The 23,823-nt window shown below is 26.5% G+C and overlaps 5 protein-coding genes across 5 annotated transcripts; 2 read left to right on the plus strand and 3 right to left on the minus strand.

The window, feature by feature from the left end:
- Positions 1–2,060: 2,060 nt before the first annotated feature.
- On the plus strand, positions 2,061–2,765 carry OCT59_008491 (uncharacterized protein; the record flags this gene model as incomplete). The annotated part of the gene is made up of 3 exons (XM_066142511.1): positions 2,061–2,078; positions 2,134–2,538; positions 2,610–2,765. 3 exons carry the CDS (start codon positions 2,061–2,063, stop codon positions 2,763–2,765), a joined length of 579 nt encoding a protein of 192 aa, XP_065999386.1.
- A 1,055-nt stretch (positions 2,766–3,820) lies between these two features.
- Positions 3,821–5,767, minus strand: OCT59_008492 (uncharacterized protein; the record flags this gene model as incomplete). The annotated part of the gene is made up of 1 exon (XM_025328320.1): positions 3,821–5,767. The coding sequence occupies one exon, from the start codon at positions 5,765–5,767 to the stop codon at positions 3,821–3,823; it is 1,947 nt and encodes a 648-aa protein (XP_025167104.1).
- Positions 5,768–7,607: 1,840 nt separating this feature from the next.
- Positions 7,608–8,971, minus strand: OCT59_008493 (uncharacterized protein; the record flags this gene model as incomplete). Its single annotated transcript, XM_025329558.2, has 2 exons — positions 7,608–8,410; positions 8,512–8,971. 2 exons carry the CDS (start codon positions 8,969–8,971, stop codon positions 7,608–7,610), a joined length of 1,263 nt encoding a protein of 420 aa, XP_025167103.2.
- A 1,997-nt stretch (positions 8,972–10,968) lies between these two features.
- Positions 10,969–12,375, minus strand: OCT59_008494 (uncharacterized protein; the record flags this gene model as incomplete). Its single annotated transcript, XM_025332797.1, has 1 exon — positions 10,969–12,375. One exon carries the CDS (start codon positions 12,373–12,375, stop codon positions 10,969–10,971), a length of 1,407 nt encoding a protein of 468 aa, XP_025167102.1.
- Positions 12,376–21,479: 9,104 nt separating this feature from the next.
- On the plus strand, positions 21,480–22,599 carry OCT59_008495 (uncharacterized protein; the record flags this gene model as incomplete). Its single annotated transcript, XM_066142512.1, has 9 exons — positions 21,480–21,570; positions 21,691–21,711; positions 21,798–21,809; positions 21,917–21,958; positions 22,037–22,105; positions 22,187–22,237; positions 22,315–22,359; positions 22,442–22,510; positions 22,592–22,599. The coding sequence occupies 9 exons, from the start codon at positions 21,480–21,482 to the stop codon at positions 22,597–22,599; spliced, it is 408 nt and encodes a 135-aa protein (XP_065999387.1).
- Between the last annotated feature and the right edge of the window lie 1,224 nt (positions 22,600–23,823).

The following is a 23,823-nucleotide window of genomic DNA, read 5'->3' on the forward strand; positions in this document are numbered from 1 at the left end:
AAGGTTAAAAAAACATAAACAAAAACATTTCGTGTCGTCATATTTATTTTGACGATCAGATCACGTGATCAACATATATAATTTTAAGAGTTGATTTTTACCGCATAATTCTGGCCGAATTATAATTCCAGTCAGAACTAATTGTGTAACCTAATAAAAAGTTTTGACTTTTTTTTAGTTACAAGATGATACAAAAATTTCACCAATAAGTTCGGAAGATGCCCATTTATAAGCAAATAAAGCAAATATGCAGTTGAATTTTGTGTAACCTTACTGCATAAATCACTTTACTTAGGAAAATCTATTTGTAATGGTTAATAAAAGTGGTCTATTTGACCCTAAAAGTGGTCAAATGTAACCATACAGGTAAGATGGAAAGTAGTAATAGTAGGATTACCCAAAAATTGCTTTCCGTATCCTAAATTTAAGTCTATTATCAAGTTGTACAATAATCACAATTTTTATTGTACAAAAATTGAATGTTTTCTGTATCCTAAATTTAAGTTGTATAAAGATCACACAAAAATTGAACATTTTCTATATCCTAAATTTAAGTTGTACAAAAATTGCATACTTTTAATATGCTTTGAAAAACTTCATAGCTATTTTTATCCAAAAATCTGCAATAATTGTACAATTTCCACACGGACTTGAACAAATATTGTACAAAAATTGGATGATTTTTTTTCATAGGGTTGAATAATGGGAAGGCTGATTCCTTTCAGAGTCTGGGGTTGGGCGAACTCGCATTAGATTAGTTTTGTTATAGTTTTTGTAATTCGGTCTGCTAGCGTGTGCTTGTAGTCCCGGCTTTTTTCTATATCGTTTTAAAATAAAAATAAAATTTGAGATTTGATGTGACTAGGGTGCTTGAGTTGTATAAATTGGGTATGAATAAATAATTAATTTTAATTTTAAGAAATATCAATTAGCAAATATTCTAAAAAGTTTAATTATTAATTTAATAATTAATTTTAAGAATCCTTTTTTATTAGTCATAACCCAAAAATTCTATGCTTACTAACTAGGTTTTCTTGTTGATATCGATAATTGAACCAAAATAACCGACTAGCACTGAATAATGAACCAATTCATAGCTAAGACATCCAAAGGTCTTATATTTAATAGTGAAACACTAATAAAATTAAAAATATCTGCATATGTTTAAACTCATTCACCTTTTTGTGAAAAGTGGCCCGGAGGACACCAATAATTTCACTCAAAACGTATTATATCTGATATTGTATGATGATCGATATACTGAACTTTGCTATACAACATTTCAATGTGTGATTTCAAAGTTAAAGAGGTCTTTTTTTTAACTCATAAATGCATACTATAAGTGCATATTTACTAACGAAAATTTAACCAGAAAATATTTGTCTTAAAATACCCTATAAATAATTTTATCCATTATTTCTCTGTGGGCATTCGTAAAAATTCAAATTCCATGAAAATGACATTTACATATATCCGTGTTAGAGAGATGAAAATTTCATAAAAATGATATATTCATGGAAAAAACATGGAAATGTAAACGCGGATCATTGGATCAACATTTTAATTTTTGTGACATGATCAACATTGAAAGAAGTTTCATTACACAATGCTTACATAAATTAACTTATGCAAATTTTGTGTTACCTTTACTCGTACATTATTTATAAATAAGGTTTTTATTTGAAAAAATTTTGGGCTTTTGGAAACAATGTTTTCTCAAAATATACCATTAACAGGAAAAAATATTCTGAGATATTTAAAAACCAATTTTACAAATTGGACTAGTGGAAATAAAAAAATTGATGATTTTATTCAAAAAGGGCAATTAGAAATCAAAAACTATTATGATGATATAGTGCTTGAATGGATACCATACAATCAGTTTAATGAAATTAAAGAAACAGGCAAAAATAGCCTTATAACATTATATTCAGCAAAATGGAAAGATGGTCCATTATATAAAAAGTATAATTGGAGTGGAAATTTTACAAGAGATTCAAATAAAAAAGTTGCTTTAAAATGCTTACACAATTCACAAAAATCCTTTGATTCTTTAATAAATGAGGTATGAAATTCAAGTAATCAAATATTTTTTTAATTAATGTATTTACAATCTCCCTTATTTATATTTAGATTAAAAAATATCCAACAAAATATCAAGCATTTCAAGTATTGTATGGGATATCTCAAAATCCGGATACAGGAGATTATATTTTGGTTCAAAATAGTTCTATAAACTTGGAAAATCAGATTAGTGAAAATAGTGGAAATGAAAAAATTGATAATTTTACTCAAGAAAGACAATTAGAAATTAGTAACTATGATGATGTAATACTTGAATGGATACCATACAATAAGTTTAATGAAATTAAAGAGACAGGAAAAAATGATCTTATAACAGTATATTCAGCAATATGGAAGGATGGTCCATTACACAAAAAAAATAAATGGGATGATTATACAAGAGATTCAAATAAAGAAGTTGCTTTAAAATGTTTACAAAAATCGCAAGAATCCATTGACTCTTTAATAAATGAGGTATGAGATTTTTTTAAAATTTTGAATACTTTTTAATTAATATATTTACAATCTCTTTTATTTATATTTAGATTATAAAATATCCAACAAAATATCAAGCATTTCAAGTATTGTATGGGATATCTCAAAATCCAGTTACAGGAGATTATATTTTGGTTCTTATGTGGACAAGTGGAAATGAAAAAATTGATGACAAATGTTGCCACGTGGCACAAAACAATCAATAAGAAAAAAATAAAAACTCCATATTTTCTTAAAATATTAAAATAATTTTATTGTTTTTATTATAAGAACATTTAAAATGACTCTTTTACACTTTATTAAATTTACTAAATAAATAAACAACCTCTTTTAATTAAAGTAGCTCCAAATATTAATACTATTGTAAAAATACTAATTACTCCATAAATATTCAGGTTATCTTGACAAAAATTAATATTTGAGTGAGTAGTACCGCTAGAAAAGAAATGGCGAAATCTAGTAGTAGTAAAAATCTATTCGTGATGTAAATAATAATAGCGAGCAGGTAACAAAATGGCAGAGAAAAGCGTAATTTAGAAAAATAATGTTCAAAAATTTTTGTGTTTATATATTTTGTTTAAATAAAATTCATTGTTTTGTTCTTGTGTATCGATCTTTACAGGTATTAGTAAATTCACGTGATAGTTGGTACGATCTACATCAGGGAGTCCCCAGTAATTTGTGTAATAATCACAATGATCGCCCATTGCATCACTTTTTTTTTTTTTTTTTTTTTAACAGTAACGCGCTTTATTAAATGTGATCGATTTATTAAAATCTTACAAATGAATATAAAAGCACTTAGAGCAAAGAAAGTTCAAAGACTTTCTAAACCCTATAACTGAGTTTTATCTATCTATAACTATTAATATAAAATCTAAACTAAAATATTGTGTTCGATTCTATAAATATATTGTTTTCAAACTACGCTACTGTTCTAGTATTTTTATGATGTTTTTGAATTTTTGCTATTTTTATATGTTTTGAGGCTTTACTATTTTAAAAACAATCAAATTAATTGTGAAGAAATATCAAATAAAAACTAAATAGTATAAAATACATTAAAAGCGAAAAAAAAAATTTAAAGCAAAATAAAATTCTATCTTGGAAATTAAAAAGAAAAACTATACTACCGCGGAAAATATCAAATTTACTCTTGCAACAAATTCTCTTTGTTAAGAAGGTGAAAATCGATCAGATTCCAGTATTGCTCTTCTAAAATAAATTTTCAAAATTGTTAAGAATTTTGGGGATAATTTGTTCATTCTGTATCAGAATTTTCCCTTTCTCCCTGCTTACGCACTACTCGCTTTTTGTTTTCATTTTTCATTTCTTCATCATCATCGTCCGATAGCTCTGTTACTTTCTTTTTTCCCTTTCTTTGTGTCGTGGTTGGTGTTGTCTCTAATTCATCTAATCTTTCTTTAAATTTATTATTTAAATTATCTAACTCGTCGTGTTCTTCTGAAGTTCTTGGAACCGTTGAGATTAAGTCAGTAGTTGCGTCAACAAATCCGTCCTTTGGTTTTTGTGGGATATTGAATTTATTGATGCCGAAACGTTTTTTGTATGTTCCATTTTCAGTGATCAATTCGTCTTGACTTTTGATCTTCAAACCATTTTCCATGTTTTCTTCTTCCATCGTCGAGTTGTAAATTGCTTTCATTAAATCCTTTTCATCTTTAAAATATATCAAAATGTATTTAATTTTGTTTATTTTGATAATTTTTGAAAAAAGGCCACCGTATTTTAAGTTTTCTGCTTTTAATCCTTCATGTTCTGGTCTCCCTGGTAAATCTATAAATTTTTTGTATCCTTGCCATTCATATTTTTTCTTTATTTCAGTAGTACTCATTTTCGCGTCGAACATCCTAAAAAAATAAGTCTGCTCTTTTTTCTTGATCGCTATATTAGGTCCGCCTTTGATGAAGATTTCCTCCATTTCTGTTGTGAGGCGGATTCTAGCTCGAACAGTCCTATATTTGTAGTTCCATTTACACTCTAATTTTTCTATATATCCTATTTGTTTTAGCGAATCATAGATTTCATTATCCTTCCAATAGGCTGGAAAATCGTAAAATTTTAAGTCACGTGATCTTTCGGAAAAATGTTTTTTCAGATAATCATCATCGGAAGTTGTTTGAACCGGAATTTCGGTGATCTTCCCCTTTTTAATTTCTTGTGTGGATGATTTCTTTTTTTTTGATTTTCTGCGTCGATCATGGCTTTTTGTCTTACTTTTCGGTTTACTGGATGTGGAAATCTCACTCGTTGATGTATTCTTCTCAGAATTTTTCAAATTTAGCACGTCATTTTCTAGTTTTTTTATTCGTTCTTCTGCCATCTTTTTTTCCTTTTCTAAATTGTCTATCTTTTCTTTGTATTCGTTGCATTTAGCCCTCGTAGAATTTAATTCGTTCTTGGTTTTTTGTAATTCTTCTACTGCGGCATTTTTTTCTCTGAGTCGTTTCTGAAGGGTTTCGAATACAATTTCCAAAAGTTTTTTGGTGGTATCGGCAGCCATTTTCATTGTAAAAGTAGCGATATCCATTAAATTGTCTTTGATAATATCGTTACCCTTTTTTCTTTTTCCATTTATAATGCCTTCTCCCATTTCTCCTGGTTGAAATATTAAATCTCTTTCCATATACGTTGATTCATATTCTGCTAAATTAACTCTGCTATTCTTTCTCATAGCATTTGTAAAATCATCTAGATGATGTATTTCAAATCCTTTGAAGTCCTTGTAAAAAAGTAGTAGATAATGTCTTAAAAATTCATATTTTTTTTGTTCTTCTTCTTCTTTATTCGTTGTTGCTCCTTCTTCTTTATTCGTTATTGCTCCTTTTTCTTTATCTGCTGTTACTCCGTCCTGTGTTGTCGTGCTTGCTTGAGAATTTTCTAGGAGAATTGTTTCCAAGATTCTTTTAACGTTTTCGCCGCCCATTTTCATTGTGAAGATTGCGATATCCATTAAAATATCTTTGTATATATTGCTCCCTTTTGTTGTTCTTGCATCTCGGACACCTATTTTTATGTCGCCTGGCGGAAATAACATATCTTTGTCCAAGTGTGAAATTTCGTATTCTTCTAAGTTAAATTTTTTATATTCTTTTAAACATTTTGTAAAGTCTTCTATATGTTCCAACTCGAAACCTGTAAAACCTCTATAGTACTCGTTCAAATATTGTTTAAGAGTTTCTTCCATATTTGTTATTTATTATTTAAAATATGTATTTTGTTATATATTTTGTTAATAAAATTAAAAATTTTTCTTTCGTAAAATTTTGGTCCGAAAGATCGTCAGGAAGAGTTCCCCGTTCGCTTATAAGGTATTTTCCGCCCATTGCATCACTATTAGCAATTAAGAACGTTTAAATATCAATATTTAAGATAAAATAGTATTCATGATTCCACAAAAAATCGTATTGGTAACTCTTATACAATCCTTGTCGGACCATTTCCTGAATACCAATTTCCTGGATATACCTTTTCCCGAATCCAATTTTCTGAATGCCTATTTCCAGAAATTGTTCATTTCCCGAAATTCCATTTTACCGAATGCCAATTTCCCGAATCTCAATTTCTGGAATTATATGAAACATCCAATTTCCCGAATTATTTTATCCTGAATTATTTTATCCCAAATTCCAATATCATGAACCTTGATATTCTGAATGGACATTTTACTGAATTTAATATTATTTTGTATAATTTTACATCATAAATTAGAATTATTAATTTCATAAACACAACCTTTATTTTATTTAGTATATTAATCAATAAATTATATATTATGTATATGATAAATATAATATGTAATAAACTAACTTGTATTAAAACAAATACTTAAAATAAATAATGCAAAAGCGAGCAGATTTTATTATTCAGTCAAAGTATCTGTTTAAATTTGTACCTGTACCAAATTTTTTTCTCCTAAAATTCCTAAAATGTAAATTAATTATATTTACTTGATGTTTAGGAAATATTATCAACTCAGTGGGTCGGAGAAAAATTTTATTAGCTAAAAATGTAATATTTCCTAATTGATTGTATATATATTTCCTTATGTTTACTTCATATTTACTTCAATTGATCGTAATACTTGTACAGGCAAGGGATGCTTGAAATAGCCACTCCCCAAATTACATAATTATGACAAATAAAATTTATATTCAATTGTTTTATATAAAATGGTAGAAATTAGTCTTTATCAATAGTTCTTATTTTTTAAATTTATTATATAGTTTATTTATAAATCATATGAGAAAATATACAATTTATTATATAATTCAAGAAATTGTCCATTTAGAATATTAGAATTCGGAATATTAGAATTAAGGATATTTGAATTCGGGATATTGGGATTCAGGATATTGGGATTTAGGATTCGGGAAATTAGACTTCAGGAAATGGGATTCGGGAAATAAGGATTCGGGAAATTGTATATTTCAGGAAAATGTTCAGTTCAAAAAATTGGCATTCAGGCAAATGACTTCAAGAAAAGATATATTCAGGAAAAAGGCATTCAGGAAATCGTACTGTAACCTTATACAATGGATATATTTATAATGCTTTTATTAATTATATTATGCTGGTTATAACGCAGTACAAGAAAAAAGTGAATAACGGATCCTAATCTATATGACTCAGTTCCGTTCAGCCGAATGTTAATGAGTGTATTGCTTTTGATGTCAATTCTTTCACTGGTTATGGTCATTGCTTGTCGAATACCACGTGAGACATGCTGTGAGAATTGTATAAATAATGAAGTTTAAATGAATCAAAAGTTAAAGTGGATTAGAATAAAAAACAAATTTTTATGTATTGTCTACATGGCGTTATATTTCAGCTTAAATTTGTTTGATAACAGTTTATATGAAAAGTGTTTAATAAATTCTTTTGTTATGTAGTTATAACATGCGATACTTATGATACTTTTTAATAGAACAATTTATTTAAATTTTATTAATCAATTTGTTTTATTGTACATTCGTTTCGTTTTACTATAGATGAAATACCTATCAATACTGACTACATAAATATACTCAATTTACAAACAATGAAAAGTGGAATTGTAGTATAATTAGTAAAATTTGATAAAGCATAACTGGTTTCTTTGAGGTAGACTCAGACTTTTGTGGCTCTTGTGGCTCAGACTCTTGTGACTCTTGTGGCTCAGACTCTTGTGATTCTTGTGGTTTAGATTCTTGTGATTCTTGTGAAATTGTTTTGGTTTTAATTGAATCAAATCCATAACCATCTATTTCCAAAGTACCATTTGTATTGATATAATAAATATTTTCATCCACAAATACATCTTTGGTACTTTCCCTTTGAAGATAATATAATGTTGCATTACCATCAACATTTACCATTTTATCAACTTTTCCACTCTTGTTCAATCTATCCGCTTTAGCAATAGCATGAATTTTTGCTGTAAAGGGTACAACAAGATTCACCATATATATAATAACATTAACTTGTATAGAGGTGTGGGGTGGAACGATAACTTTATGTTTAATATGATATGAAACTATATCTGATATAATTTTTCTGTTTGTTTTTTCATCCGTTGAACTAAAGTTTCCTTCAATACTTAAAGATTCTAATTTCACATTTAATTTATTGAAAACATTTCTATCAATTTCAAAAGACATATCAACATGTTCACCAACTTCAAATGATTCAGACTTTCTAATTTGTAAAGTAAAGATATTGGATTTTGTTTCTGTTCTATCAATTGTTTGTTCTATAGTAGCTTTTGTTGGATTTTCAATTCTATTATCACGAATAATTGGTGTTTTGTTACTAATCAATATTTGATCAAAATTTAAATTAAAATCCATCACTTTTGTAATTAATTTATAATTAGTGGGTTCAAATAACCATTGTTGATAAAGATTATCCTTATTAGAAATGCTGATACAGTATAAACTAATTCTCCATTACTATCTATACTACCATCTAAACTTCGAGATTCATTTCTTACATTAGCAATATTATATGTATTATTTTTGATTTTCATAAATATCCAATGTTGATAAGGATTAACATTAGAATCATGTTCATAACTACTAACATATACTTTTTTACCATTATTATCTAAATTTGTACGTGATCCTATATTTATGATATTATAAACATTATTTTTTCCTTCAACCTTTCGTAATGACCAATGTTGATACGGATTAGAATCATTAGATATACCAACTTGAATATTATTAACAACGCTAACTAGGTTCTTTTCTGACATAGAGTGTATAATATTATATGTAATTCCTTCTAATAAGTCAAAATCATTAGGATCATCAGTAATAACTCGATCATTAGGAATTAATGAATACGTAGAAATTATAGATAATAGGAAAAAACCTAAACAATTAAGAAATTCACTATTTTTTACTTTCATAATTTTAAATTAAAAAAAGGTGAACTAAGAGAATGAGAAAAAAAAAAGTAAGTTAAAAAAAATATTATAATCCATATTAATTATTAAATTGCGCCACGGAAAAGTTTTGACGAAACAAAATTTGACGAAATCTCAATGATTAAATACGTTATTAATTTTTCTTTATTTAACGTTTCAAAACAATGATTTTTTTTTGGAAATATGCACAGCCATTTTAGAATTCCTTACGTACCCATCAAAATATGTCACGAAAGTGGCCATGCTGTGTCATGTAGCTTGTGGCTTTGTAGGGATGGAAAAGTTCCAGGTGGAGTGATTTTGGAGCCGAGCTGAACCGAACTGTCTAAATCTGGTCACGTGTCGTTACACGAATTTCCAAAAGGAAAATTTGTTTCCAGGTCACATAAAATGTCCAAAAAGGAAATTTCTGCGAAGATAATATAATTCCGGCCGAAATTATGAATATCAAACTGAACCGGTTTTTTGGTCAGTTCCACAAATTCGGTTCGGTCTGGTTCGGGTCGTGTGGCTTGACATAAAAAAATAATTTAATCTCACTGCGCATGACTTGCATGATCTCTTTCAAGTATTCTGGGGCTAAGTTTTCTCATGTTTTTAGCTTGTGTACTTGTGTAAAAAAAAGGATGTTGATACATACATGATTAATTTCACCGAATTGTGTTATACTAGTAGTCAAATGCGAAAAGCACTTTACGTAGTTATTGTTTATGTTAACTATCACAAATTTATCTTGAAGCATAAAAATACCCGTTTTCTACAAGTTATTAGATTTCAAGTTATTTTATTTGAAAGTACCGTATAGCCGTAATACGAAAAAACATACTATTTTGTTTCAATACGCTTTGCTTTAAAAATCATCATGAGTAATATACTTCGGTAATTGTAATCTTTTACTATATGAAATGTGGTAAAATAATCAATTAGATATTCCGGCTATACGAATTACGAATGTCTATTATTATGCACGTGGAAGTTGTTGATTGATCAGTAAAATACGCAAAAAAATCTTTTGACCACAGTTCAGAAAATATAGAAATGAAGTGGATTAGTATGGTAAAATGTAGGTACGTTTTAAATATTCACTATTTGAGTAATTCAATGATTGTTTTTTGAACAGATGAATATAAATAGAAGTATATATAAATGAACCATTCTTTTTAACGTAATTTTTCGATACTTTATCGCATTTGCATTAAAGGTGAGAATTAAGATAATTTTAAAGAATGATATTCTGTAATGGAAAATTAATTTATTCTTTCCATATTAATTTTCTATTCCTGATTGGATAAAGAATTTTATAATAGTCGGCGTGATTAGTATGTTTCAATTAAAGGAAGTATATCGGACGTTTAGTCCTCGTGATAGAAACCAATTAATTATCGTGATGACTAATGATATACAGTAAGTATATGATAACTTTCGTGAAATGACTACTACTTATTTCACAATAAATAATTGTAAATCAAGAAAATTCCCACATTCAGCAATACTAATATTAAAATGTAAAATGGCTATAAAATTATTATTGTAAGGAATAAGTATAATGCATTGGATTTTTACAAATGTGATTTATAAAATTTTATTTAAGTTTTTTAAATTTAATTTTTCATTAGCAAGTTTTTTTTATGTTGAATAATGAGGAAAAAAATAATATTTAATTAAAAAATTTCTTTCACAAAAATATTATTTTTTAATGTTTAATATGAGAGAAACCTAAAGTTCAAGTTAAAATGTTTCGTCTTTCATGTGATAATACCCGAAAGGTCAAATAATGAGCGAAATTGTCGAAACTTTCCGATACCGGGAATTCAACTATAATGTCACGCGACTTTAATCATCGATCACGGTCACTTTAAAGATAATATAAATTATAATTTTATTTCCAAATTTAATTATTTATTGACTTACTATAAAAAGTTACACGAAAAAAACAATGAAAATTTTCAAGATCTCACGTAAAAAATATTTAATCAAAATTACTGATAAGTATATTGTAACATAATCATTATTTGCAATAATGTGAGAATTATTTGATGAAACATAACTAGATTTTTCGGAGAGGACTCTGATGTCTTTGGAGTGGACTCTGGCACCTTTGGAGTTGACTCTGGCACCTTTGGAGTGGAATCTGGCACCTTTGGAGTGGACTCTGGCTTCGGAGGTAACGTGTCTTGCGGCAAATTTTTTGCATAAGTATATGAATTATATCCATAGCCATCTATTTTTAGTGTGCCATTTGTAATGATATAAAAAAAATTTTCATTCATGATTTCGACTCCAGGATTTTCTCTTTGAGCATAATATCTAATTGCATTGGCATCAACATCAATCATTTGAATAGCTTTCCCGTCTGTATTCAGTCTATCCGCTTTACAAGTGATTTGAATTTTTGCATGAAAAGGTACCATATAATTAACCTTATTTGCAATAGCAATAACTTGTACTGAGGTATAGGGTGGCACGGTAGCTTTATGTTTAATACGATATGAAACTGTATCTGTCACGGTTTCTTTATAAGTTTCTTCAGTTGTTTCTTTAATCTCACCTTTAATCCCTGTACCAACACTAACACCAGCTTTCACAGGTAATATATCAAAAATATCAAAAATATCTAGACTAATTTCAAAAGACATACTAATATATCCACTAACTTTAAGTGACTCAGATTTTCTGATTTCCAAAGTATAAGAATTTGATTTTGTTGCATCTTTTTCAAATGCTTGCTCTATAGTCGCATTTGTTGGATTCTTAATTGTATCGTTACTACTTAAAAGGTTAACAAATTTACGTTGCAGTTTATCATTTTCAAAATCTAAAACGAAATCTTTTACTTTTGTAATTAATTTATAATTAATAGGTTCGAATAACCATTGTTGATAACGATTATTCTTACTAGATTTTCCAATATAAACTATTTTACCATTACTATCTATGTTACCATGTTCGTTTATTGTATTGACTATATTATACGTATTATCTTTGATTTTTATAAATATCCAATGTTGATAAGGATTGGTTATAGAATCATGGTCAAGACTACTAGCATATACTCCTTTACCATCGTTATCTAAATTTGTACCTGTTCCTATATTTATAATGTTATAAACATCATAATTTTTACCTTCAGCCTTTCGTAATGACCAATGTTGATATGAATTAGAATCATCAGATGCACCAACTTGAACATGATCACCAACACTAACTAAGTACTTTTTTGATATGGAATGTACAATATTATACGTAATTCCTTCTATTAGGTCAAAGTCTTTAGGATCATGGGTAATAACCCAATCATTTGGAATTAAAGAACAATAAGTTGAAATTATAAAGAAAAAGAAAAATCCCAAATAATGAAGAGAATTATTCTTATATATTACTTTCATGATTTAAATTAGAAAGTAAATTAATGAAAAAAAAATATGAATGTACATGTTTCATTCTTTATTTATTGACGTAACGTTACGCTATAGAAAAAAAGAAACTTCATATAGTAGTAAGCCAACAAACAACATACCAGAACGAAAATTATTATAGTTATTTAATCGTTTCAAAACAATATTTTTTTTTTTGGAAGTACAAAGGTTGGGCTTAGTTCAACCGGATAAATCAGGATGATCATTTTTATTTTTTATTTTTTATTTTATCCGATTAAACAATACAGTTATGCTTATTCCATACATTATCCGGATTCAGGATATAAAAAAAAAATTTTTTTAATCACTTAAACTTAATTGTTAACTACTAGGATTTATTATACACACAAATTTTATTACGCAATTTCATAAAGGTGATCGACAATTAGGATTGTGGCGTGGCGAAAATAAGAGTTAAATATAAAAAAGGATTTATGATCAGCACAAAGCCACAATTTTATTACATATCGGCTGATCAGAAAAGCCTCCCATAATTTTATATGCTAAATGACAATAAGTAACCCATCAGCTATATACAATATACTAAATACAATATTTACTACTATAAACCTAATTTGACCATTTTTGAATTATTGACGGTTTCAAAACTTTTTTTTTTTTTCAAAACTTAATAATAATGAACCCATCAACTGAGCTTAAATATTAATTGGCTTAATTTTTCCAATCAGCCGATATGAGAAACATTTTGTTTTGAATTTTGCATTCGTAGATCACGGATATGTAGATTAATATCCGAACCAGATTTTTCCAGATAGTGATCAAATTGGTTATATTTCTTCTATTTCATTCACTAATTTACTTAATACCGTATAGCACTGCCTATAGTGCTTGTGTGACTTACAAAAAAAACCTGATTTAAAAATTGAGTAATACTCATTGTGACGAATGAGCAAATAAACCATGCATTATATAATGATGATCCTGAGTCCTAATTTAAGGCAATGGACTAAAATGATTAGTCACGTGTCATTTTGGTCATTTCAATATTTTAAAAGTGACAAATGACCTAGTCATTTGCATATGCAAAATTTCAATGTTTCGAGAATAAAATCATATCACGAGATAATATAAATTTGTAATTCCGGCCAGCATTATAAATTTGGCCTGAATTAGCTAAATTTAAAATGACTGGTTTGTATACGGTATTCCTCTACGTACGATTGTTTATTGGATGCAATTAAATTAATTTCTTTTAATACGTTAATAATGAAAAGATCAAATTTTTTATTAAATGAAAGTAATATTTAAAATAAAAAATTAATCGAAAAAAATTTATTATTGCAATTAATAAATTTTGAATAAAAATATTGATAAGGTCAAATTAATATAAATTTGTTTAAAAATATTAAAACTTTTTGTAAAATTTATTTTACTTCTGATGTTAATAACTTTATTTTAATTTAATGAAATTTCTATTTCTATTTAAAAAAAAATTTCTTTCTTTTCCCATTTTTTTTTTTTCGTCGTCCTCAAAAAAATCTTACTTTTTATTTTTCTTTTTTAACTTTTTTTTTTTGTTAAAAAACCATCCCAAGAAAAAAACTAAATTTCTTATCAAAAAAAATTTATTCAATAAAGTATATATTTTGCTTAATAATAATTTATGATAAATTAGTAAAACTTAATAAAATTATCATAAAATAAATATTAACTAGACGAAACAAATTCAATTGCAGCTAAAGACTAAATCAAAAAAGTTTTTTTATTTTAAAATTTGTTGGTTGGACCGCAGCAAGTACGAGAACCTCTTAATTTAGTTAATTATTTTACAACTAGAGGCGGATAAATAAACGCCAACACGCTAATTATCCGCAGTGGGCTATCCCGAAAAAGCCAATTAAAAATGATAAGAGAATCGTTTTATTAACAATTAAAAATGATTCATTCTGAAGCCAATGAGCTAAAGATGACCTTTATGTAACTGAGTTTAGTTAGGACAATAACTAAAAATAAATATTTTGACAGGATTGACAGGATCCAACAGGGTTGTTATACAATATGTATATATTATTTACTGATCTGGTAGTATATAACCGAAGGATGATAACCCATTTATATACTAAACTAGATCAATAAATATAAACAGTAATTATACATTATTTATACTAATAACATGGTTAATTTTTCACCCGAAAAAAATTTTAACAATGATTGGCAGATTTTTGTTTTTGCAGTTCAGTGATATTCTAATTCCCCATCAAATAACTAATATTTATTTAATTCTATTATTACCTTTTTATATAATATTTTACATATAACTTAAACTAATTAAATTCTTTATTTAAGTGAAAAAAAATTATATTATTGGATAAATTCTGAATTACATGATCAATTGATCAAATAAATATTTCATTAAGAAAGGCATATCAAAGTTTATTCTTTTTTTATTTATTGTATAATAAAGGTACAGCCATCATATTGTAACATATTGATTAACGGACTACATATGTTGAAAGATTTTTCGATTATTTGATCAATCAAACGTGATTGTTTAATTACAGCTATTCCACCCAATTCATGAGTTTCATACGCAGTCATACGCACATTGATAATTATGCTGAATGACTGCGGTGACTGCGGTGACTGCGTATGACTGCGCATGACTGCGGAGGACTGCGTAAATTACGTAATGGTCCAATCAAATTATACATTCTTTACATTAAAAAATTAATATTAGAAGGCCAGACCAGCCAGGAAATCCAATTAATATTATAAAGAATTATAAATTATAAATTTCTTCTTGCCTAACTCAAAATGATTGGTTAAATTTAAATGTTTATCACTTACTATAAATGGATTGTTTTGTGGCCAATGAAAATATATACTATGCATTTGATCGTCATCATTATCCACATTTCACATGCCGATTACATATATTAGACATCTTGGTAACTCGTTAGTCGTTACCGTAATTCCAGAATAGCTAATTATATTTTGTAAGAAATACTTTATTTATTATGAATTTATGATCATAAAAGATTAGACTGTAATCTTAAATAATTTCATGTCGCATACATTGTTTATATTTATGTGAAATAATCTTCAAGGTTTAATCTATTGGTTAGATTAAAATACTAATTGGAAATGGAGAAATTTTTTGTGTGGGAAAAAAATTAATATAAATATATCTGAATCGCTATCGAAAAAGAAAAAAATATTTCTTTTTTTTAAAAAATCAAAATTATTATCAAATATGATTTCAAAATTCTTCGAAAATTTTAATTACCTTTCTTTGATAGTGATCATAATAATATTTTATGTAACATATTATTATTATAAATATTTTAATCGTATCAATCCTTTACCTGGACCATTCCCAATCCCATTCTTTGGAAATTTACATCAATTATTTATTTTTCATGGTGGAAGTTTAAAAGAATTTTATAATTTTAATTATAAGAAATATGGTGATATATTTGAAGTATATTTTGATACAAGAAGTATAACTTTAAATAGTTCAGAACATATTGAAAAAATTTTATCAGCTTCAACAAGAAATCCATATATTATGAAATTATCTGAAGATGATAGTAAAGGATATTATGAATTAGGAGTTATGGGAAAAGGTTTATTAATAAATCAAGAATTTAAATCATGGAGATATAATCGTCATTTTTTTACACAAGCTATTTTATCACCAAAATTTGTTCATGAAGCTACTTATTGGACATGTAAACTTTTTGAAGAATTGGAAAGTTATTGGAATAAATTATATTTTAAAGGTGATAATAAAAATGTATTAGATTTCTCTTTATGGTCTAATCAATTTACAAATGATATGATTTTTACTTTATTAACTGGTGAAAGATCTTATTCAATGGCAAGTTATTTTAATGAACTTAGTGATAATGAAAAAGCTGAACGTCCTTCTGCATTAATTGATGAAACTGTAAAATTTGTTCAAGCAATTCGTAAATATCTGATGGGTATTTTATTGTTTCAAATAGTTTCTCCTTTTTTACGACATTATTTTCCATATTTTAAGAATAAATCAGGTGATATGATAGAAAATTTGAAATATTTGAATCAAAGATTTGATTCAATTATTAAGAAACGTAGACAAGAAATTGAAAATACACCATTAGATAAACCTTTATCAAATGATATGTTGACATCAGTAATTATTGCGAATACACCTCGTGATGTTAATTATGATAAAAATGTCAATGAAAAAGATATGAGACCTATGACTGATATTGAAATTCGTGGTATTATATTTGATGGTATAGTTGCTGGAACTGATACTGTGAGTAAAATTCTTTTTATATATATAAATTTGGATATTATTTTTTAACGTTTTATTTTTTTTTTATTTTCATTAGACTGCGAATACAATTTCATACATTATCTATTATCTTGCACATAATCCAGATGTTAAAAAGAAAATGTTGAATGAAATTGATAGAATCTTTCAGGGAGATAAAACACGTCCAATTACCGAAAATAATTTAAATAATTTAAAATACTGTGAAGCTATTGCAAAAGAAGTATCTCGTATCTTCTCAGTTGTAAATTCGTTACCAAGATGTCTTGAAAGACCTGAAGAAATAGCAGGTTATCAATGGCCAGCTAATACACATGTTCGAATTAATATTGATGCTATTCATCATAATAGTGAATATTGGGAAGAACCAGAAAAATTTAATCCTGATAGATGGTTAGATGAAGGGTTTGAACCAAAGAAAAATTCTTTTATTGCATTTGGTAAAGGTTTGAGAATCTGTCCGGGAAGAAAGTTGGCAATTATTGAATTAGTTTGTTTAATGTCTTTATTATATAGGAAGTATGAAATTGATTTGGTAAATAAGGATGCTCCTTTAAAAACCTTATCTTTTTCTATAACAGCTTGTACCGAGTTATTAGTAGAAATTAGATTAAGAAATTAATAATTTCACTTTTATATTATTTTTTGTTATATTTTTTTTATACACATATGAATATGTATATTTTTGATTTTTGATTTTCGATTTCTCTAGGAAAAATTGACGTTTAATAAAAATCACGTTAAAAAACTAAAATGTTATTATGTATGATCTATTATGTTTTTATATTTCCCTCGCGTAAAGACCGTTTATAATTGCTAATATGTTAATTACGCATTTCTAATTGTAAATAAATTTGAAAGTTAATTCTTTGTTATAAATTTACTGCTAGTTCGTCTGGCATTATGATGAATCTGCAAACTACAATTAGTGGATGCTCATTCCCGGTTGTCGCCCGCCTCGCCCCACATCGCTTGGATTTCGTCACATATCCTTCTCTCCATTTTAAATATAATTTATAATTTGTATTATGTATTATAAATATTTCTACTTCATTTGGTAATTTTAAACGAAAGCTTTAATTAATTCAAAAATTGAATATGAATTTAATAAGTGTAAATATTTAAGAATTTATAATAGTACGGACACATTTTAATATATTCAATCCACTTATAAATATTCCAAAATTAATTGAGTTTCATTAAAAATTGAACGTCTATCTAAAGTTTTTTTAGATTAGGGTAAGATTCTTTCCAGAAATGATTTAAAATTAATATTTCACAAAATAGAATAGGTTGAAAATTCAAGAACCCACCTTTTACTTTTCTTTTTATCAGGAAAGAGAAATTCAAAACAGAAAGTTACTATAAAGAAGAATATACTATATATCTGTAAGTCTGTAACTACGAATTTGATTTACATTACAGTTGAATTTTTTTTTTCAGCAACAAATAACTTTACACTCAGTCTAACAACCTTCACATTAATACCTTATATCTATATAACTAAAATTCAGATTACCTCCATATAAATAATTTGAAACGTGCGATGACTGCGATGTGTTGTCACTTGATTTATTATAGATAAAATATTATGGTTATACATTCATTTTGATTGGAAATTTTTAAAGGTAAAAATAACATCACGTAAGATCAGATTTTATTGGTCTGATTTGTTTGCGTTTGCATACCATTTATCTTAGTAAAATTCCAAAAAAATCAAAGGAATATTTACAAACTTGCAATTTTTTTTTATAAAAGTTATTCATTTTCTTTAAAGACAAGTTTAGCATACTTTAGAGACACCATGTTTTCTATGCAAGCTTCTATAATTAAATATATTTATACCATCAACAAGCGTAGCGCGCAAAACATATTGAAAATTATTCATCCCAAATTTACAATAAAAATGGTATTCAAGTATGTGTTTTAGTATTAAAAACTTTTTCAACTATGCAATAAAATAGTAAGAAAAAATAATAATTATAACAAAAAGGAAATAGCGCACTTTACAAAATTATAGCGAAAAGACTTGAGTTATTGTGTATGTGATGTACTGTATGTTATGTATTGCAGTAGTATGAATGTTGACGAATTTGAAACTGCAATATAATACCAATGAAAAAAATTAAAAATGTTTAATTTTATTCTTAATCATGTTCCTCTTGGTACGATGCGATCAGACGCAGAAGATCGCTGAAGATATCCGATTTATCTTTATATATATTTTTTAAATACCTTTTTTTTTTATTGGTTCTTATAAACTGAAGATTTTTTTTTGAAATTTTTATATTTTTATATTCTTTCACCTCAAAACCATAATAAAATTTCTTTCAAAATAATGTATAGCTTTTCCTTTTTTGGATAATGCCAGGCGGTATTACGTAATTCTGGCCCTAAAGAGTGCGTACTAATAGTAAAAGTGCTAATCCCTTGTTACTATAAGCAAGAGACAAAATTAAAGCCCATAATAAAGTACAGAATGCCACAAAAAGAATTTAATATTTATGCTTTCATCAGTTACGGGTGAGCTTATATGTTAAACTAACAAAAATATAATAAGTAATACATATCGATATGTATTACATGCTAAGACCAATTAAAATCGAAAAATCGGTAAAGCAAGCATAAACCACGCAAAAATGATATTTTTCATTTACTAGTTTCCAAATATAAAATAATATTGCCACCAGGTATTACAAATTATTACTTATTAATACTTTTTTAAATTTTTATAGATTCAGGTATAGTAATTATAGAGAAAAATGTCAATTCAATAAAATACTATTCTAGCTTTTTTTGTTTAGTATTTTATTATGACTAGATATCGCTTAGTATAAGTTACTTGACTCACATGTAAGTTCATGATAAATGTTTTCTTCGTGTATGTATAATTTTTTTATACGATTAAAATTGATATATTTATTCTTTCGCAACAGATAATGCCTTATTTTTAAGTTGATCGCTTCTTTTTTTACTGTAATGGCCTAAATCAATTATTTATTAATTAATGAATTAATAATAAATACTCATTTGCACCGTTTTAACTCCAGCGACAGGTCTTGATTAAAGTCAAGGGATCTTATTTTGTAATTTCTATAATTAGATATGTCGTTCGTCAGTTGCATCAGATGACGCCGGCTTACATTATCGGCTCGTTATTGCCCAATATTATAATACCTTAAGTTGATTGGCCAGCATTGTTATGCCACCCGATATCAGCTGTCAAAAATTTTTCAAAGAAAAAAAAAAAGAACCTTCTAATTCTTAATGATCATTATATTAGTATCAGATTATTTGTTTCGTTTTTAGTTAGTAAATTATTATTATAAACGTGATAAACGATGAAAAATAACGTAAAAATTTTATTTTATGACACGTGTAGCGTGTGTGACATGAATGCAGGATGTGCGATACTGAACAAGTTGTACTGCATAACAAGACTGTAGATCATTACTAATAATTTTGGATACAAAAACTCCGTTCAGCCTATTTTTTTTTTCTTGCCGTATTTTTTAATTCATAAAAACTCTTTCCTTTTAAAGTTTACTTTTTTTTAAAAAAAAAAATTCAATGTTTGTTATTCGAAAAGAAATTGCTATTGCGGCAGTTAATAGATCAAATGCATTAATAAATTATAATGTCCACAATGATACACATAAACGATATGAATTTAGAAAACAAACAATTCTTACCGATAATTCTCTTACTAAAGATGAAAAAACTTTTGCAATAAATTGTTTAACTAAAAGTTATGATCGAAATAAAATTCTTGATAATTCAGGACCAAAAAGAACTTGTGAAAATTGTAAAGAAGAATGTTTAGCTACATTATACTGTGAATTTTGTGTTCGAATTTATTTAAAAGCAAATTTTTTAAATTGGACATCTGGAAATGTTAATATTGATAACTTAATCCAGAAATGTCAATTGGAAACACTTCATCCACACATGATAGTTGAATGGATTCCATATAATAATTTAGAAAATATCAGGTATCTAACAAAAGGTGGTTTCTCTGAAATTTATACAGCTTATTTGATTGATGGAAGTTATGAAGAATGGGATTCTAAAAAACAACAATTAAAAAGATTTGGAAGACTAAAAGTGATACTTAAAGGATTAGAAAATGTTGAAAGTGCAAATAAAAGTTGGTTTGAAGAGGTTTGTGACCTAAATAATGTATTTATAATTACCGAAACCAGGTTTATGTTATTAACAAGTCTTTAAATTTATATAGGCTAAATCACATTTAACTATAGGTAATAAATGCCCAGAAATTGTCCAATGTTTTGGTTTAACACAAAACATATCAAATGGAAATTATATGCTTGTAATGTGTATTATGGATATAAATTTAAGAGAATATTTACAACAAAATTATAATAAACCTACATGGAAAGAAAATATCAATATTACTTTTGAAATAGTTAGGGCACTTTATTTTATTCATAAGGAAAATGCAATTCATAGAGATTTACATTCAGGAAATATATTGTTTTCAAAATTAAATAATTTTTGGAATATTAGTGATCTTGGATTTTGTGGCCCTGCTGATAAATCATCAAAATGTATATATGGAAATCTTCCTTACATAGCACCAGAAGTTATTAATGGAAAAGAATATACTTTTAAATCTGATATTTATAGTATTGCAATGCTTATGTGGGAAATTTCATCTGGACAACCACCATTTATTAATCATGAACATGATTGCAATCTTGTAATGAATATTATTAATGGTATTAGACCAAAAATTGTGTTAGGAACTCCTGTAGAATATAAAAATTTAATGGAACAATGTTGGGATGCTGATCCATCAAGAAGACCTGATATCGAGACACTTACAATAAAAATACAAGAGATGAATTTATATTATCAAAGTATGACGGATGAATCATTTCAATCAGAAATAAATAGGAATTTAGAACTAGATAAAACAAATAGTAGTACGAACAGTACATTATTTACAAGTAAAATTCATCAATTTGAAAATCTACCAGAACCAAGAAATGCAACAGAAGGTAATATTTTAAACAAACACTATTTATATTATTTAAAATATCTATTAATATTAATAAATATTATTTCTCTTTTTTATATTTAATAGAGGAATTAGAAGGTAATAATATAAATGCAACTTTTATACTTTTATTAAAATTATTTATAATATTGCATTATATAATAAATTAGAAAGTAAATCATTAAAGCATTATTTATTTTGAACAGCATTTCATAGTAAATCATATGACTTTAATATTCCAAATGATAGTAAGTATTTTTTTAAAAATTGCACTAAACTTACAGTATTATATAGATAATCAATTATTAATTTTTACTTTTTTCTAGTTGATGATATTAATAAATCAAGCAATCAGGATAATAGTAAAACATCAAAAATAAGTAGTATTTTTAAAGGTTAGTAAATTTATTTATGTATTTTAATAACTTATTAAGATAATTGTATAAATTGATAATAATTTAAATTTTAAATTTTAGCTAATAGTAAAAAATTATCCAAAATATTTGAAAAGTTCCAAATGAAAAATAGTAAGTAAATTAGCTAATATTATTTATTAATATATATACTTACTGAATATAATTTTATTTTAATTTTATATATAAAGAAACAACGCAACAAATAAAAGGGCCTAATATTGTTAATTTTAATGGTGAGTAAAATGCCGAATATGCTTATTTATACTATCAATGTTTTTTTATATTTATTCAATTTGTTTTATTTTGATAATTAAGATGAAGATGAAATATATAATAACCCAAATCTTCATTCCGAAGAACAAAATGAATTGGAAATCCCTGATGGTAAATTATTTTTTTAACAAATGTGAAAACGTTAAGCTTCAAATTGCTAATTTTTTTTATTATTATAATTAAATTTTCTAGATGTTTAAGATAAAATGGAATTAGATTTTTTCATAAACTTCAATTTTTATATAACTAGCTTTTTATAAATTATTATAAATATTTTATATTTAATATTATTTAAACACTAAGACTAGAGTAGTAAGGTTTTTTACAAACTCTTAGTTTGTAATTTAAATAATTCAATTTATTTTCATATAAATATATATTAAATAAATTATTTATTTTCTATTTTAAATGATTTATAAATTTGTACTATAAATATTCCTCCTTCATTTGGATCATTTTAAATGAAAGCTTTAAATTAATCCAAAAATTGAAAATACATTTAAGGCTTTGCCAAAAATTTCAAAGACGAAAAAAATGGCTTTGGAGACATATTTTATTATTAAAATACATAAAAATAATTTCAAAAATAGAGTCAGCATATAATTTTACAGAATATAGATAATCGGCTTTATGATTTTAATACTAGTTTTGTTTGGGATTCTTTTTTCGCGATATATCCTTATTTATCTTTTTTAAGCCATTGATTGCATCATTCTTCCTTATTATTCGTTCCTTCATTTTCAAAATTTTTTCCTTATCCGTCTTAACTCATCACGTGCTTGCCGCAAAGCCTTTCCATTTCGCTTATATATGTACCATAAGATGACAAGACATACTAGCGCAACTTAATATTATATCTTTTATAGTTGTTCTTTTTGTACTATAGACTTATGGATCGATTCCAAGAACCTATCTTCAACCTGGTTTGTTGGAAAATTTTGTCAAACTCTTCCTGCAAGCGTTGAACAATGGTGAGCCATAACTTTATCTTTGTTCAGATAAAGGTCTTTGCAATCTTTAATAAACCTATAGCTCCAAAAAAGAAAACCGAGTTGATCACAGAAATTCCAGTTTTAGTTAACGATCAAGATCAGGTGTTACGTGATAAGTCACGTGGTATCTTTTTTTACAGGTATTATAACTTTCAAAAATAGTAAAAGTCTAGTATTAAGAAAAAAACTCTTTCCCCATATTTTTTCATAGAAAACTGCAGTAAATAATATTTTTTTTTGTAATACCTTTCGACACCTTTTAGTGTCCGAGAAGTCAGAGGACCACTTGGTGGCCTTTTATGGAAAGTTTCTTCTCTTATTACCCTGACCTTTGAAAGTTGTTTTTTCTTATTTTCACTATACATTATTGTAGCCTACTTACCAGTATGGTTTCTACTAGTAAAAATACACCGGTCTTGGGAAAATTTTCCT

The sequence above is a fragment of the Rhizophagus irregularis genome, chromosome 16 (genome assembly GCF_026210795.1).
Source record: "Rhizophagus irregularis chromosome 16, complete sequence".
NCBI lineage: Eukaryota > Fungi > Glomeromycota > Glomeromycetes > Glomerales > Glomeraceae > Rhizophagus > Rhizophagus irregularis.